At 42.1% G+C, this 15,007-nt stretch overlaps 1 protein-coding gene across 1 annotated transcript in view; it reads left to right on the forward strand.

Moving 5' to 3' along the window:
• notch3 (notch receptor 3) overlaps window positions 1–15,007 on the forward strand; it is a 32,528-nt gene that overhangs the window by 314 nt on the left and 17,207 nt on the right. Inside the window, exons 2-6 of the mRNA XM_053491411.1 lie at window positions 1,813–1,879; window positions 12,751–12,893; window positions 13,283–13,618; window positions 14,551–14,673; window positions 14,752–14,985. Of these exons, the coding sequence (XP_053347386.1) occupies window positions 1,813–1,879; window positions 12,751–12,893; window positions 13,283–13,618; window positions 14,551–14,673; window positions 14,752–14,985 (903 nt within the window). The remainder of the gene's footprint in view (window positions 1–1,812; window positions 1,880–12,750; window positions 12,894–13,282; window positions 13,619–14,550; window positions 14,674–14,751; window positions 14,986–15,007) is intronic.

A 15,007-nucleotide genomic window follows, 5' to 3' on the forward strand; every position in this document is an offset into this window, starting at 1 on the left:
TTTTTTGCTGTTTCTTTGAGAGAAAAAAAGAAGCCAGATAGAAGGAAAGTTGCAATAACTGCTCGCGCGTGGTTTATGGTTGGGATGGAAGACACGCTCGGGATTCGTGGAAATGTCTGTATTGCGTTACAAAACTGTCAGATTTGCCTATTAGCTTGACTAATCCATTTTAACCTAAATGATTTTAATGCACTTTGTATATAGTACTTAAATTTAAAGTCTTCTAGCAGCTTGGCTCATCACTTTGAGTGTGCAACAAGGATACGTGCTGTATCTCGTAATCCTCTGTATCTAGTTATCGCGACTGTTTGCAGTGTACTAACAACCCTTTAGAGTAATATGCAAATCACAAGCAATTATATTGCTTGGTATTAACATCCTGAAGTGGAGTTTTGCTGGAGGTGCATGGAGGCAAAGCTCTCGCGCAACAGTTGCAGGAGCGCAATTCAAATGTCACATCAAAGAAAACGCGACATTTGTGTTACACTTTACAAGATGTATTAGTTACATTAACCCTTTATAGTATATAAATATAAGTATCCTAAGAGAAATCCTCTACATTCATGCACATTACATACGCATGTAATGATAATTTTGTTGCAGCAGGATCTTTTTTTATTTTTTAAAGTTTCTGTACATGTAGTTATGGTGGCTGGCTGTGTGAATATCCGACTGTGAATATGATACAATTGATCTGTTTGAAGTGAGTGATCAAGAAGACCGTGAGAAAGTATTGCGCCGTCTTGAATAAAGCGCCTGAAGTGAAATCGGCAACATGTTGAGCGCACTGGTTGCCAGATTGGAAATGATTTCAAAGGCAAGGCGCTTTTATGTCTCACAAGTTTAAAGTTAACATCTTGCAAATAGGATTTAACGCGTAAGTTGGAGTGTGACAATTTGTACTTAGGTCTGTTCGTAATTTGCATGTAATATATCATAATTGGGATTGAAGACAGTGAAATCTGGCAACCAGTGGTTTATTTCTACGATGCATTTCCACACGTGGGTTTTTCAGTGCTTTTGAAGAAAATGTGTTTCATGATTGATTTGTTTAGTTTGCGCCATAATATAAGATCTATATGAGACTTATATGGGATTTCATAGGGATTTAACTTTAATGATGTGTACCTTTGCCCCCCGTGTGTTTTACGAACAAAGAGCTATTAAGAGCTGAACTTTGTATTGCAGTGCACCAGGGGGGATGGGAAAGCACTTGAAATGTAATTTGTTTAAAAAACATATAGTTAAAATTTCAATCACTACCATAACAACCTGATGATTACTACAGAATAATTTTTTATGTTTGTTGCACTTAATTTTAGTTTAAAATAAACTCACTTCAAACTTTATAAAACAGTCCAGATCCATGAATAGAACTAGGCTGCATAAAATTTAATGAAAAAAATACTTAACTTAATAAGATATTTCCTTCTTTATTTTTTTCTTTTATTTTCTTTTTTAAATCAGACCTGAAAGTGTACTGGCATGCATGGAAATTGACCACTTCATAGACTTCGCACAATTACACACCAATTCATCTGATAACAGACAGCTCCAAAGCTTGAACCCTATCTCCTTCACACCATAAATGAGCTTTTAATCACATTTCGAAGTCTTGGTGAATGAATCCAAACAGTTATCTCGTTTACACGCCTCTATTCACACATCGATAACATGAAAAACAAAACACTGTATGTGAGAGCAAAGGTGCCTAATCGAAGATAAAAAAGAAAGACACAACACAAAGTAGTCCAATGCAGTGAGTGTGTATGTGTGTAAATGTGCCCGTGTGGTCTTTTTTTCTTTCCACAGGACTGCGCTGCTTGGACTCACACAGACCGTGTGAAAATGGGGGAATGTGTATTGACTCGAGATGCATGTAAGTTCTCCCGGTCCTATTTTTTTCCCTCTTTTAACAGTCTTTGTTTTATTTTCATTAGTGATGTAATGGGAGGAGCCACAAGCACTGCACCTGTTAACCAAGAGCCAGCATTTGATAACTTATTACCTTGCATTGATTTGTGTCTAACATAATCTTTCATGGAGCTTTAAAACAAATCAAGTAGGGGTTTTTCTTTTTTTTTGGTCAAAGGAAAACTTGAACACTGAGAGAAAAAAGACATACATCAACCAATTATTGAGTTGAACATAGTCTCCACTATGAGTTAGGCTTAGCCAGACATGAATATGTTAAATTTATGTTTCTTTTTATTTTTTTCACCTTTAGAGCAATTCCAGAGAACATTTTTTTTTGGTTTCATAAAGAATGTGTTCATTGGTTCCTCAGTTCATGAAAATGACGGAATTGATTGCTGTGCTGCCTGCTAATGTGTGAATAGTTTAGAGCGCACCACCTGTAGGATTATAAAGGAATGGCAAAATTTTACCACCTAAAATGGAAACCTATGTGAATAATTATTTTTTTTTTTAAATCTATTTTCAGAGTGATACATGAATTGACATAAAAAGGAATTGCAATACATAAATTAAAGATTTTTTTCCCATAATGTATAATCTTTAGGAAGCGAAATGTTTCTTTTATTGCAGCATTATTTTCAACTGTAATAGTCAAGTCAGAAAAGAGAAAAACTGCTTTAGATGTCAGAACTTTTCTTTTTGGCTTGGTGCTACAAATAACGGAAAAAAAATCATTTTAGACCAAAAAGTTAAAATGTAGGCTACTTTGTAACCACTAAACCGTTCTTTGGAGATTTCTTTTTTTTCATTAAGGTTATGGTATGTAAGCATTACTGTCAGCCAAATGTAATTAGGCCACTACTAGCGACATAGATACATACAGTCAGTTTGGCATTATGGCTATTCAGTTTATCTCTCTGGTTTAAGCCTTACAGAAGACATGTTCGTTAGAAGGCTTTTAAAAGTTTTGATCACTAAAGAAACCTCTGAGGGAAAAAAATTGTGTATAATCAAGGAGCTGTAAAAGTTAAAGCCTTCCTTCAGCCGTTCAGAAAGAGTAGAGTTATTACACTAGACTACATTACAGCTCCCAGTTAGCTTCACAGGTGCTAACCTCTTCACCTCGCCTAACTGAATGTTTTGAAAAGGAAAGGAGTAGGTGCTAACGACGTTAGCCGTTTCATGGCTGTAGGTTAGCTGTGGAAAATGAATGTTTCTGTTGTGATTTAGCCTTGGTCGTAAGTGTCAGATTGTGTATGAGAGTGTTTGGATACACTTGCAGCTGGGTCAGAAAGCAGGTTGGAATGTTTCCAATCCCAAGGCAACGGTTATCATCTTTCTTTCTTTCTTTCTTTTTTTGCATTTTGTTTTGTTTTTGGCACAGGCCCTGGTTCTCTGTTGTTTTATAGCGAACATGCTGTGTGGCTTTGAGGTGTTCGGTCTAAGAGGCTGAATGGGTTGCCAGGCACAAAGAACAACAATGTTGCCGGAGTTTTTCTCATGTCTGGTAGATGACACATGGGCCGCTTGCACCTGTCCACAAAATTTTAGATCCTTCAAATGGCTAGTTAGGAAAAAATAACGCTAAAACGCAACATGCTGCTGGTTTGCAGGGTTGCAGACTTTTCGGGTTATCCATATCCACGGCTTCCCACAGTTTTTGTCTTTGCTCTGTATGCTAATGCAAAGTGATTGTTATCACATGAATGCCTGGGGCTGTTGTTTTAGCTTTCGTGCTTGATGTGAACTGTTGTGTGCCTTTGTGTGTGTGTGTGTGTGTGTGTGTGTGTGTGTGTGTGTGTGTGAAATCTAGAGAATTCATTCATGATTAAGAGTTTTTTTCACCAACACTCACGAATATCTGGGAAATCTTTTCTGTGGCTGAGTAGAACACCAGGCAATAGCAATTAAGTTGTTGTTCAAACCAGAAGACCCTACAATTACTTATATTGCACTGTACGAAAAATCCACAAGCTGTGGAAACAAATGGAATGGAATAACGTGGTTATTCGGGATAATAAGATTTGCCCTCGTAGCTTTCTTTTATAGTCACTTTCATGACTCTGTAATGTGTGCCTGCTACTTGATTTTAAACAAAGTATGCTGTGCTAAAAGAATGTCCTTTAACCTAAACATCTGTGATTTCAGTGTTTTTAGCACACACGACAGAAGTCAATTCCCTTAAAAAAAAATGGCATTATTTAAGAGCCCCGCATTTTTAAAGCATTTCTAACGTAATGTTTAAACCAACAGGCATGCTGCAAGTTTTCTGGCGCATACTTTATCCGTAACCCATTTGCTTTTGTTTTTGTTTTCTGTCCCTCAAGGCGTTTTTTTTCCCCTTTCCTTCTAAGTTGGGTCTTTTGTTCCCAGTGAATGTTGTATCCTCAGGCGCACTGTTATTACCTGGTTACTGACCAGCTCATGAAGAATGAGCTCTCAGTTCAGGTCAACCCCTGTAATGTTATGCACACTCACACCAAAGGGGCAGGTGAATGAGCATTTCTATAATTACATTTCATAATCTCGAAAAGATGCTGTGATCCAAGAGGGGCAGAATCAAAAAGCACTGAGTTAAGATTCAAGCTTCTGCTCACAGACCCAACCTTTCTTTATATCAGTAGTACAGAACGTAATCTGCAGATTAAATCACATGCTTTGTAAAAGCTTTATTCTTACCGATGGTCATTCTATGGGAAAGTCAAGTAGATAAAAGGCCTGAGCAGCTTATTTTCATGATTTCAGATCTCCAATAGATTCAAACACACCTGTTGAAGAAGTAATCTCTTTAAGACACTCGAGCAGAAACACATTAAGTAGGACACGAGTCTTTTAATCATTACGGACAACACATCAGGTTGATTGATATTAAAACGTGTCGGTAAATCTTTAACAGGGTTTATGAACCTCCTTTGACCTGTTTCTTGCATACTTGAGCACAGAGACGCACTTGGTGAGTCATAATGATATACGAGTCATTAAACTTTTGTAAAGTTGTATTTTTTGTACTCCTATAGAGGTGTTCAAAAAAAGCAATAGAAAATGGGACAATAAATGTCATATTACACGGAGCAGTAAGACAACTATGCCGAGAGGCTTGACTCAGGAGAGTGGTCTAACTGGCTCAGAAAGCAGAAAGCTTGCTCCACCACACCTCCTGCCTATTTCTCCAGGGAACACAGCGTAACCAGAGATCGAAAACAGCAAAAAAGGACCATTTATTCTTTTAGATACCAACCTGTAACCTGGCACCGCAGGAGGCGAAATGCGAGAAAAGAAAAGGGCGAGCAAGAATGCTGGAGAAAACAAGCAAAAATAAGGGAGAAAGTCTAGGCGACTAGTACCAAGAAAATGGTAAATAACTAAATGGCATTTGCTATGAATTACCATGCGTGATTTTTTCAGGTTTAAGCTCCATGTTTACTGTCTTTCTTTCTATGCAGTGTCAGGTGACTGATATAATATGTATCCTGCCGCAGGACAGCTATTGTGGCTGCCCTAGTTATCATGACACACAACTGCTTTATTGATCTGACGCCAAAGACAAACCTGTCCCGTCTGCGACCTACAATTTATAAAAATACCCCTCTTCTTTCATTGATTTGTGTCCCTTCTCTCTTCATGGTGCACTGCCCCCAGAGTGTTACTGACCAGTGTAGTTCTTGACAGATTACAGAATTAATCCATGAGTAACTTGCTCCCATGAGCCCTTGCTCACAATAGTCCAGTCATATGGGTGGAGGGTTACTCACGGGGTTGGTTAGCATTCTTCATGGGCCACCACCACATCAGCCGATTCAGCGCTATATTGTCAGATCTTATGGTGCATGAAATGTCTAAACTGGCTATGAGTTTAGAAGCATTGGCGTAGATTTAATTCTCAGATTGTGGTCTGTGGTCTATTGTTCCTCAAGACTCACTTTCTCCATGATTCAAGTTGCAAAGAGTGACATAGCACTTGTTGGTGCTGAGTCTAGGAATGTGAGTCTAGGTGAAGAGTCAGGAAGTCCCACTGGAGTGGCTGTTTCAGTGGCCCCACTGATCTCATCCCACCCCTGTGTGGAGTGCTTGCAAGCAAGCGGCGCTCAACTGTGGGATAAAGTCCCAGCTGAAGCGGCGAGATAATTAGGCAGATTGTGAGGGTGTCATTCAGAGAGGCTCCAGCTGGAGGAATGGGGGGGTGTTTAGGGGGTTGAGCCGGGATGTAGGGGACAGCTGGTGGATGTTGTGATGGTAATCCACTGAAGTCAGCCCTTTACAAAAGAAGAGTGGAGGGCCAGGTGCTGCCTTTGAGTGGCCTGCTGCCCCATGCCGAGACAGACAGGCTTATGGAGGACCGGAGGTGGAGGGCTTCTACACTCACACATAGACACGGCGAAGAGATCGGGAAGCTCATTTTAGCAAACGGGTGACGGCTTCGGTCACTCGCTTGCTAAGTCTCTAAGAACTGCGGCTTGTAGATGAAAGAATGTGGGCAGCAAAGCCACAAGGCGGAGACGAGTGTTTTCTCTCGTCTCTATGTTCCTCAGTTGGAGAGTGAATACTGTGTGTTGTTCATGGTGGTACCCTGACCTCAGTAGTAAAGTGAGTCTATAAATTGAGGATCGGCTTGATGATCCGTGGAATTTCTGTGTCTTGAGAACAGATGGATGCGGCCAGAGGCATTCAACAGACATTGCTTGTTGCTTCAAAACATCTTCTGTCTTCCCTTTAATCCATCATCCTTGCAATTATTTGATTATTACATTCAGGAGTAAAGCAAAACTAATAACTTTAATGCAGTCTACATTACCCAGTGGTTATGACATATTTGGCTATATGAAGCTTTCTTTTTGGTGGATTAGAGAGGAATCTTTAATAAGATTCCTCCTCTCGGACTGTCTCGCCTCTTGAGCACTGTCTAGAGGAATGCTTTGAACAATATTTTCTAATGAGTTTTATATGATATAACCATGTAGGCTTGCACCAATATTAGGTTGTGTTCATCTGTTGAACAAATTAAATCAAGTGGTCCAGTCCAAGCCAGAGGTAAACTGCACTCTGATTCATGGGACCATATGGGAAACGTACAATGGAAGAGACTGGAAAAACGCTGCCCTAGTTCCCAGGCTCTCGAACAGGAAGTGATGACTTTTCCTGACCCCTGTGTTTCACTTACACCCATCTGGCTCATCATTTTACTTAATTCAAGTCTCATCCAGACCTTATATGACATCTAACTGGCACAAATGGAAAACCGGCCCTTTGCTGGACCAGAGAGATATTATTAGAATCAGGAACCCCGTGTTACATGTTGAAGGATGAAACTAAGATGGCGATGACTTCTGCAGAAATCTAAGGCCCAAAATGTAAGAGTTGGCCATGTACGTGAATTTTTGTTAAGTTGCACAATGTGTATCTTTTTGTCTTGGTGTTTATTGTGGCTTTATGGGTGATAAAGGTATGTTTACGCTGTTAGCAAGTGTTTGTTTGAATCAGTGTAAAATTAATAGATATGAGTCTTTTTTTTTCACTTCAACTGATTTGGAAATATATTTAGGCTTGACTTTAGTAAACGTACAGTACCTGGCCAAATGGAAGTAAATGCCAAAATAACAGCCTTTATATAGTTATACTACTCATTACTAGGTTTTAAATGTAGTTCTCTTTAAGTCATTGATTTATTTTATTATGTAAAAAGCAGGATTACCCAATCCTGTATCCTGTAATTGATCAAAGTTATTGAATTTCTTGTGCAAAGTTCTCTCCATGATGTCCAATTTCAAAACATTTCAGTCCCTTTTTTTCTGCTGTTACTCGTGCGATTGTGCAAACTCTGTGAAACAGGAAACAATAGGTAATGGTGAAAAAAATCTTGAGTTGAGTAACATGAAAATGACATGATGTGGTTGTGAAAGAAATGATTTATTGAATGGTTTTTTACAGGGCTACCATTTTAAAAGAAATCTTTTTCCCCTGGTTTGCTGCGGTATTGTCAAGCCCCGACCATCTTTGCAAGTTCCCAAGGAACGGGCCCGTTTTGAGCGGTGAGGTGGGGTTTCTGTGGCGAAACACATCGAAGAATGCTTTGGAAGACCTCGACTCCATGGAGTATGGGATGTGGTTACGGTCGCCTTGTTAGCAATAGGAGAAATCCCGAGCTACTTTTAACCTCTCTAACAAAACGGAATTATAAACACGGCAGCATAAGAATCGAGGCGAGATCTGTACACCATCCTTGCACATTCAGTGCTTGTTTTTATTTTGCTTCCAGTTCTGCTATCCTGTGTCATTATCATTATCTGGTTAAATAACCAAACCACTCCCTTTCAATCTGAGCCTCATCTTTAAAGCGGAGATAAAGCGAGGCAGTGCAGCTTGAGGGAGCACATGAAGGAAGGCAGGGATTTGAGAACAGACTGGTTTCTTCTGCAAGCAGAATATGTAACTGGTTCTGTAGAGTAACGTTGTTTTAATGGTTTGTTGGTGGAAATATCAATCAGTAGTCATGTTGTTTCCATTGTTAGGCTCATTGTTATGGACAAACCTTGGAATTTCTTTGGGAAAAATCACATGCAGTTTCTGTTTTATTGGTTTTGAGTGCAATGTCTAATTCAGCCTAATTCATACCAAAAAATTTCTGCCCTGAAACTGTTCTTATGGGACTCTCTGTCTTTTCGAGCTCCCCCTCCTCTGTCTGTCCCCAGCCATGGGTTACTGTTGCCAGGCTACAGCTGAGGTCTGTTGGTCCATATAAGAACAGGCCTGAAAGCCTGGCTGTTTGGGTCGCTGCCCCCCTACCACCACCACCACCACCACCACCACCTCCTTTCTCACACAATGGGATTCTGACTACTTTAGCTCTTTTATTTGGCCCACAAAATGCTCCCCTACCCCCACTTTGGTTCATCTATGAGAAAGGGGGGAGTTGGATGGCTGAGTGGGTGAATGCGTGGGTGTGAGTAGAGGGGGTTCTTGTTGGCACTGTGTTTCCAGTATGGGCTTTTTTTGTGCTGTTCCTCACTTGTAGAATGTAGCATGGGGGGGGGGGGTTGCATTTTGGTCCAGACATTGTAGCAGACAAGGTTCAGGATCATCCTGGCTCATATGTTTTAAAAAAGAAATAACTACACAGGACAAGGAAAAGTCACACTGAGAAGCGATTTTTCCTTGTGCTCGCATGTGTGCTTATTGTCCTCACCTCAGTATGGGATGCTTGGCTTGAAGTACCTGGGAGGACTGGAAGCTTTCCAACAGGAATTCTCCCATGCTCAGCGGCTGGCAGACCATGACCGGATGAATCGAGTTCCCATTCGAGATGAGCCGTCGTGTTTGCGCCTCTTCTCTAGAGGTGCCACAACCTTAAGGTTGTATGGAGTACTGCTGGGCAGAGTGGTGTTCAGTTACCTGCCCCGTTGACCCCCAAAGCAGGAAAAACAGCATTGAGTTCCCATAAAGAGCTGAGTCGATAAGATTTACACACATAAATCATTCGGTCAGCATCCTTAAAAAAAATCCTGAAGACTCATCACTTCCTGTGCAACTCTTTTGATACGGTTGGTAGTATGTCATTATTGTGTCAGGGGTTAAGATTGGTTCTTATGCTCCATGCATAAGAGAGGAATGTTGTTTATTTCATTGTACACTAAATGTTAAGTTCAAGGCAGCTTTTTTTCTTTTACTCTTCCCACTAGCACTCCAACAAGGAGCAGCCCAGGTTTGTAAGGCACAGGTTGGTTTGGCACAGGTTTATCAAATTTCTCCGAATAAGAGTGCTTATCTAGGATCAACTCCTTCAGTATATATGACTGCAGGAAGCGTCATTGTGAGACGAAACAAAGCATCCTACGTTCAGCACTCTTGCTCTCAGGAGCTTGATAAACATTACGAACATTATGAGTTCATTTGAATTGTGTGTGTGTGTGTGTTGAGCAATAGTCTGCGTTGCGCATGGGATTGCGTTGTGTTTGTTTTTTCTTTGCATCAACGTCTGAATGGTTTGTCTTATACTCACTCCGAGATAGTCTCAACTTTCAAGAATAACCTATTTTACAGATAAATATTATCATGGGTAGTGTGTTGTGTGTATGGAGTGTGTATCGGTGTGCTCACATGCATGGGATTGCATCAGAAGAATGCATGAATGTGTGTGTAAGGTTTATCAAGAAGACCTTATGACAACGCTGTTATTTAGCTCATAAGCTCCAGAAAAAAACACCAGCTGGAGCTGTGCTGACAGATGTGGACAGATGTGGAAAGATGTGGAAAGATGGGAAGCACTCGGTTGCAGCTGGCGGGAGGCGTCAGGAGTGTCGTGGCATGCGTCTCTGGCCACTCTCTAGCCAAGTCCCGTGCGTGCTTCCTCGGGGGTCAGGGGTCAAGACTTTGAATTTGTCATGCTGTCGATGGTGCAGAACGTCCCGCACCTGCTGAACAATCTGAACATACACACTAACACACACACACTTACACATATTTGCGGTTTTGAATACAAAGTGAAAAACTAACGGGAAAAAAAGGAAAAAATGAAGCTTTCAGAGAACAGCGTGCATTTCTGGAGACTTAGGTTATTATGGAGTACGTTTACGAGACTTGTTAGTCTTGTTGGAATAGAATGAAAAGCACGGCCAAGGTTGAGACAAAAGAATGTGTGTTTTGGCTGCCGTGTTACGCATGAGGACAAATAACCTATCCTGTCCTGTCCTCCCTCCTGCGGCTGCCTGACCAATATCTGCACATTCAGCTCATATCCACAGGCATTCTTCAAGTACCACAATCCAGACACTGACCCTGATATACCCACATATGTGCATTAACGCATTCTGATACCCAGACTCCCACCCAAAATGCAGCTTTTTAAGACCCAGTCTATCCATTTTATGTTACTTTACGGAGTCTTTTGCAGTTTTAAAACAAAGACTTTGGCTTGTTAACATTCACGGGGTTGAAAGATCATGCAACATGAAATTCCTTCACATATAGGAATCACGGAAAAGTCCTTCTTTTCCTGTGTTTTATACAGCTTTTTCTGCAGATGTAAAAGTGTCAGACTGCATGCTATAAAAAAACCTCAGCATAAGTACCCTTCCCCATCCATCGAACCCTTTCTTTGTGCCAAGACCCCTGGATTCATTTTTCCAGTGACACCAGAAATTCCAGACATAGTTAATTTGCCTCTAAATAAACCCCGCCAAGCCATGACAAATAGCTGAGGGGACGAAGGGTAGGGGCTGATTGGTGGTGTGTCAGACTCACTCGTTTGTCTGTGAGGTTGCCGTGACGACGAGGATCTGCTGTCCGCCGATAGGGTGACTGTTTTCAGAGCAGGAGCCGGAGGATTACAGGAAGTATGACATGACATTCCCTCTGTGGCAGACCCTAGGCCGCTGCCCAAGCATCTCCTCCACACTGTTTCAAAGACATACTATCTTCCAACAGACCACCCTACCCCCTAACTCCTCAGCCTTGCAAACATTATCATCACAATCAGACTGCTGACCTTTGACATTTGACCTCCCAGCTTGTCAGAGGTTTCATAGGGAAGGCAGGCCATTGCTCCATGGGGCCTTGAGAGAAGGTGAAGGAGGAGGAGGAGGAAGAACACTGGTAACTGAACAAGAACTCCTTCTTTTACAACTTTTAGATCCTAATCTCTGGTCATTTTGGAAGTGCCATCATGACAAGCGTGGCGTTTTTAACCCCTTTTTCAATTCAATACCTTGCTGAGGAAGTAAAAAATGAAGGTCACCACAATGTAGAGCAGTTTTTATGAGCCCGGCTTTTTTTTTTTTTAATGACACAGTCCAGAGCCCCCTGGAGGCCGGATGACCTGTTGGTTCTGACCAGGCTTCATCAGAATCAAAACCAATCAGATGAGTGCATGGGAGGAGCTGTGGGTCACAAAGGAGGCAATAAAGGATGAGACTATCTACAGGGCAGAGGAAAAGCCATTGTTGTCACTGCCCAGGAGTTTGGTTTACAGTGAAAAGGGAGAGAGCCAGAGGGCGGGAGCGGACAGCCATAACAGGTCTTGTCATCAGCTTCAAATGGCCCGTTTGATGTGGGCGCCCATCCTGTAGTGGGGGCTCCCCGGGTGAGTGTAGGGTTACCCTGCATACACTAGGCGACCTCGATCGCCCCCCCAGAGACGACCTTTAAAACCCAAAAGCCGTTTGTGTGTTATCTTGCCTGCGCAGTTTCAGGTCGCCTATGCCGTCTATCAAGATACTACACAAGTACAATGAAAGCCATGGAACAGAGAAATGAATGCATCAATGAAAGTTCTTTACAAAGCAGTTTGACAACATCTAATTTCTATAGCGTGCTTGCTTTGGTCTTTTGAGTGGCTTATTTTTATAGAACAAATAAAGCCTTGTGTTGTATATAATTCCTTTGTTACATGCTTGTCTTAAGAGTAGGTAAATCCTGACAGGCTCATCTTCGTCTGAGTGCGGAAAGAGTGTTTGGCTGCACCGTACAGAAAGAGTAATGATGCTGGAATGGGAGCTGGCATGGACAGAGTAAAAAGCTTGGGAATATTAGGGGAATTTGAAGAGTGGGCCTGTTCGTTTCACAGAAGAACAAATGATACTTTACATCTGTTCTAGTGCATGCAATTGTCGGTGTGTATGTGTTTGTCTTGACATGAACCAGTTCAGGCAGTATTAATATACACTCTGAGATGCGGTAATGAAAAAGGCAGACGGTCTGTGTCAGATCTTGGCAGGACTGTCATTCAGAGGTGGAGCTCCTGACTGCATTAAGCAACGTTGAACGTTCCTTGCTTGCTTGCTTGCCAGATTTCTCACTGTCTCATTTATTTTTATTCAATATTCTTCACGCTCAATTTTACAGGTGCCGGCCTGGGTATATCGGACAGCTGTGCCAACACCTGGACCCATGCCATCGTTCGCCATGCCTTAACGGAGCCGCTTGCAAAAGTCAAGTGGGAAACGGTGTCCCGCAGTATACCTGTGTGTGCCAGAGAGGCTTTAGAGGTAAACCTCAACGGAAGTGTGTGTTTAAGATCAAGTTCCTCTGCTGCTCTGTATTAGCTGCCATATTTTCATGCAATATTAAAACATGCAAACGCAATCCATTGCATCTTTAGCATATGCGCTGAGGAAAGTACCCCTTAGGCCTTACGCCATATTAGAAAATATAATCTAAAAAACCTGAAGTGGAGAAAGATTATGTTGAGAGTATACTGTAGAACATACTAACAATACATTCTGAATGTTAATATAATATTTCCCGATCCACTCCTACATCAGTCTCACAGTCTGTTGCACTTTTGTTATTTCGTTTTTTTTTTTACAACAGGATTTACGAATAGCTTTCTTTTATTTATAAGATTAAAGCCTTCTGTCTCACTTTGCATGCATAGGTCAGGACTGCTCTCTGATCGATGCCTGTGCTACAAGCCCATGTGCCAATGGTGCCCGCTGCACCAATTGGAACAACCACTACAACTGTTCATGCCCACCTGGCTACCAGGGCAAGAACTGTCGCAACGACATCGACGAGTGCCGGAAGCCGGGAAAGTGCCTAAACGGAGGCAACTGTGTGAACACACATGGCTCGTTTGGCTGCGAGTGCCTTCCTGGTTACAGCGGGCGCACGTGTGAGGTCCTTACTCAGCCCTGCGCGCCATCTCAGTGCCTCAATGGGGGAACCTGCCATCAAACCGGGGACCACACTTACGAATGTGCCTGCCTTCCAGGTACTCACGAATAAACACGTGCCTTTACTTAGACGACTGCATTCCCACACTCACCGACATCCCCACCCTCTGGGCTCGCATGACGACTTTCCCAAAGATTGCTGCTGCTTTAGGAGTCTTACGGGTCAAATGTCTCCCTACTTTAAATAGCTTTGAGAAAGAAGAAAGTGGGTATGTGTGTGTGTGTGTGTGTGAGGAGAAGCAAGGCTGCTTGACATCAGGGAGGAATTTAGTTTATGACTCTCTTGCGATCCTCTAGGGAGCAGGCAGGAAATGGCCCTTGCCAGAGAGGAAGTCATTGAAACTGTGAGCGAATCTAAAACAAGCAATCGCAGCAGGGAGGGTAGCCCTCGCTCCGGCCGGACTGATGCTACTGTGGGAACTGCCAGGATAGAGTGTAAACACTCCAACACCCACTAGACCTTTTAACGTCCTGGCTAGTCGTCATTGCAGAGTCTGAGTCAGTTAGAGTTATAAGGTGTGACCTAGGGGAGGGCGAAATGTCACATATATCACATCATGGTACTCGAAGTCTGCTTATATTTGGAATAAGTGATGATTTATACATGACTGTGGAAGGCCGCACCACAGCTAATAAGAGTTTAAGGAGCTCTTGTAGTATGTACGTGACATACTATAGTGACTTTTAACTAATTTCAGTCAAATTTCATTTTGTATAGAGCTTTTAATAATAGTTATTTTAAAAAAGGAACAATCATTTTAGAGGAAAAAACACCAAAATGACCCCAAAGGAAACCCTTTAATTAGATTACAAATTATATAATACCTACACATACATATATACATAATGCATATAGGCCCAGTCTTTAGTAACCTTCAGGTGTCAGCTACCTGTTACTCGTGCTGTACTAATGCATTATAATGTAATATATGTTACCTCTTTTACTAATCTGCCGTTGTTTATCTTGTAGGATTCAGTGGCCTTAACTGTGAGATGAACGTGGATGACTGTCCTGGGCACAAGTGCATGAATGGTGGGATTTGTGTGGATGGAGTTAACACCTACAACTGCCAGTGCCCACCTGAGTGGACAGGTATTTGTCTTTCTACACACACTTTCTACTGCGCATACTGTGCATATCAAATTTAACCATGTGCATTCGCGTGATCAGGTCAGTACTGTGCTGAGGATGTGAACGAGTGCTTGATGCAGCCAAACGCCTGCCACAACGGTGGCACGTGCTTCAACACCAACGGCGGCCACACGTGCGTGTGTGTGAACGGCTGGACTGGCAACGACTGCAGTGAAAACATCGATGACTGTGCCACTGCCGTTTGCTTTAATGGAGCCACGTGTCATGACCGTGTGGCGTCTTTTTTCTGCGAGTGTCCAGTGGGCAAGACTGGTATGTTTCACTACATACTGGA

The sequence above is a fragment of the Clarias gariepinus genome, chromosome 3 (genome assembly GCF_024256425.1).
Source record: "Clarias gariepinus isolate MV-2021 ecotype Netherlands chromosome 3, CGAR_prim_01v2, whole genome shotgun sequence".
Lineage (NCBI taxonomy): Eukaryota > Metazoa > Chordata > Actinopteri > Siluriformes > Clariidae > Clarias > Clarias gariepinus.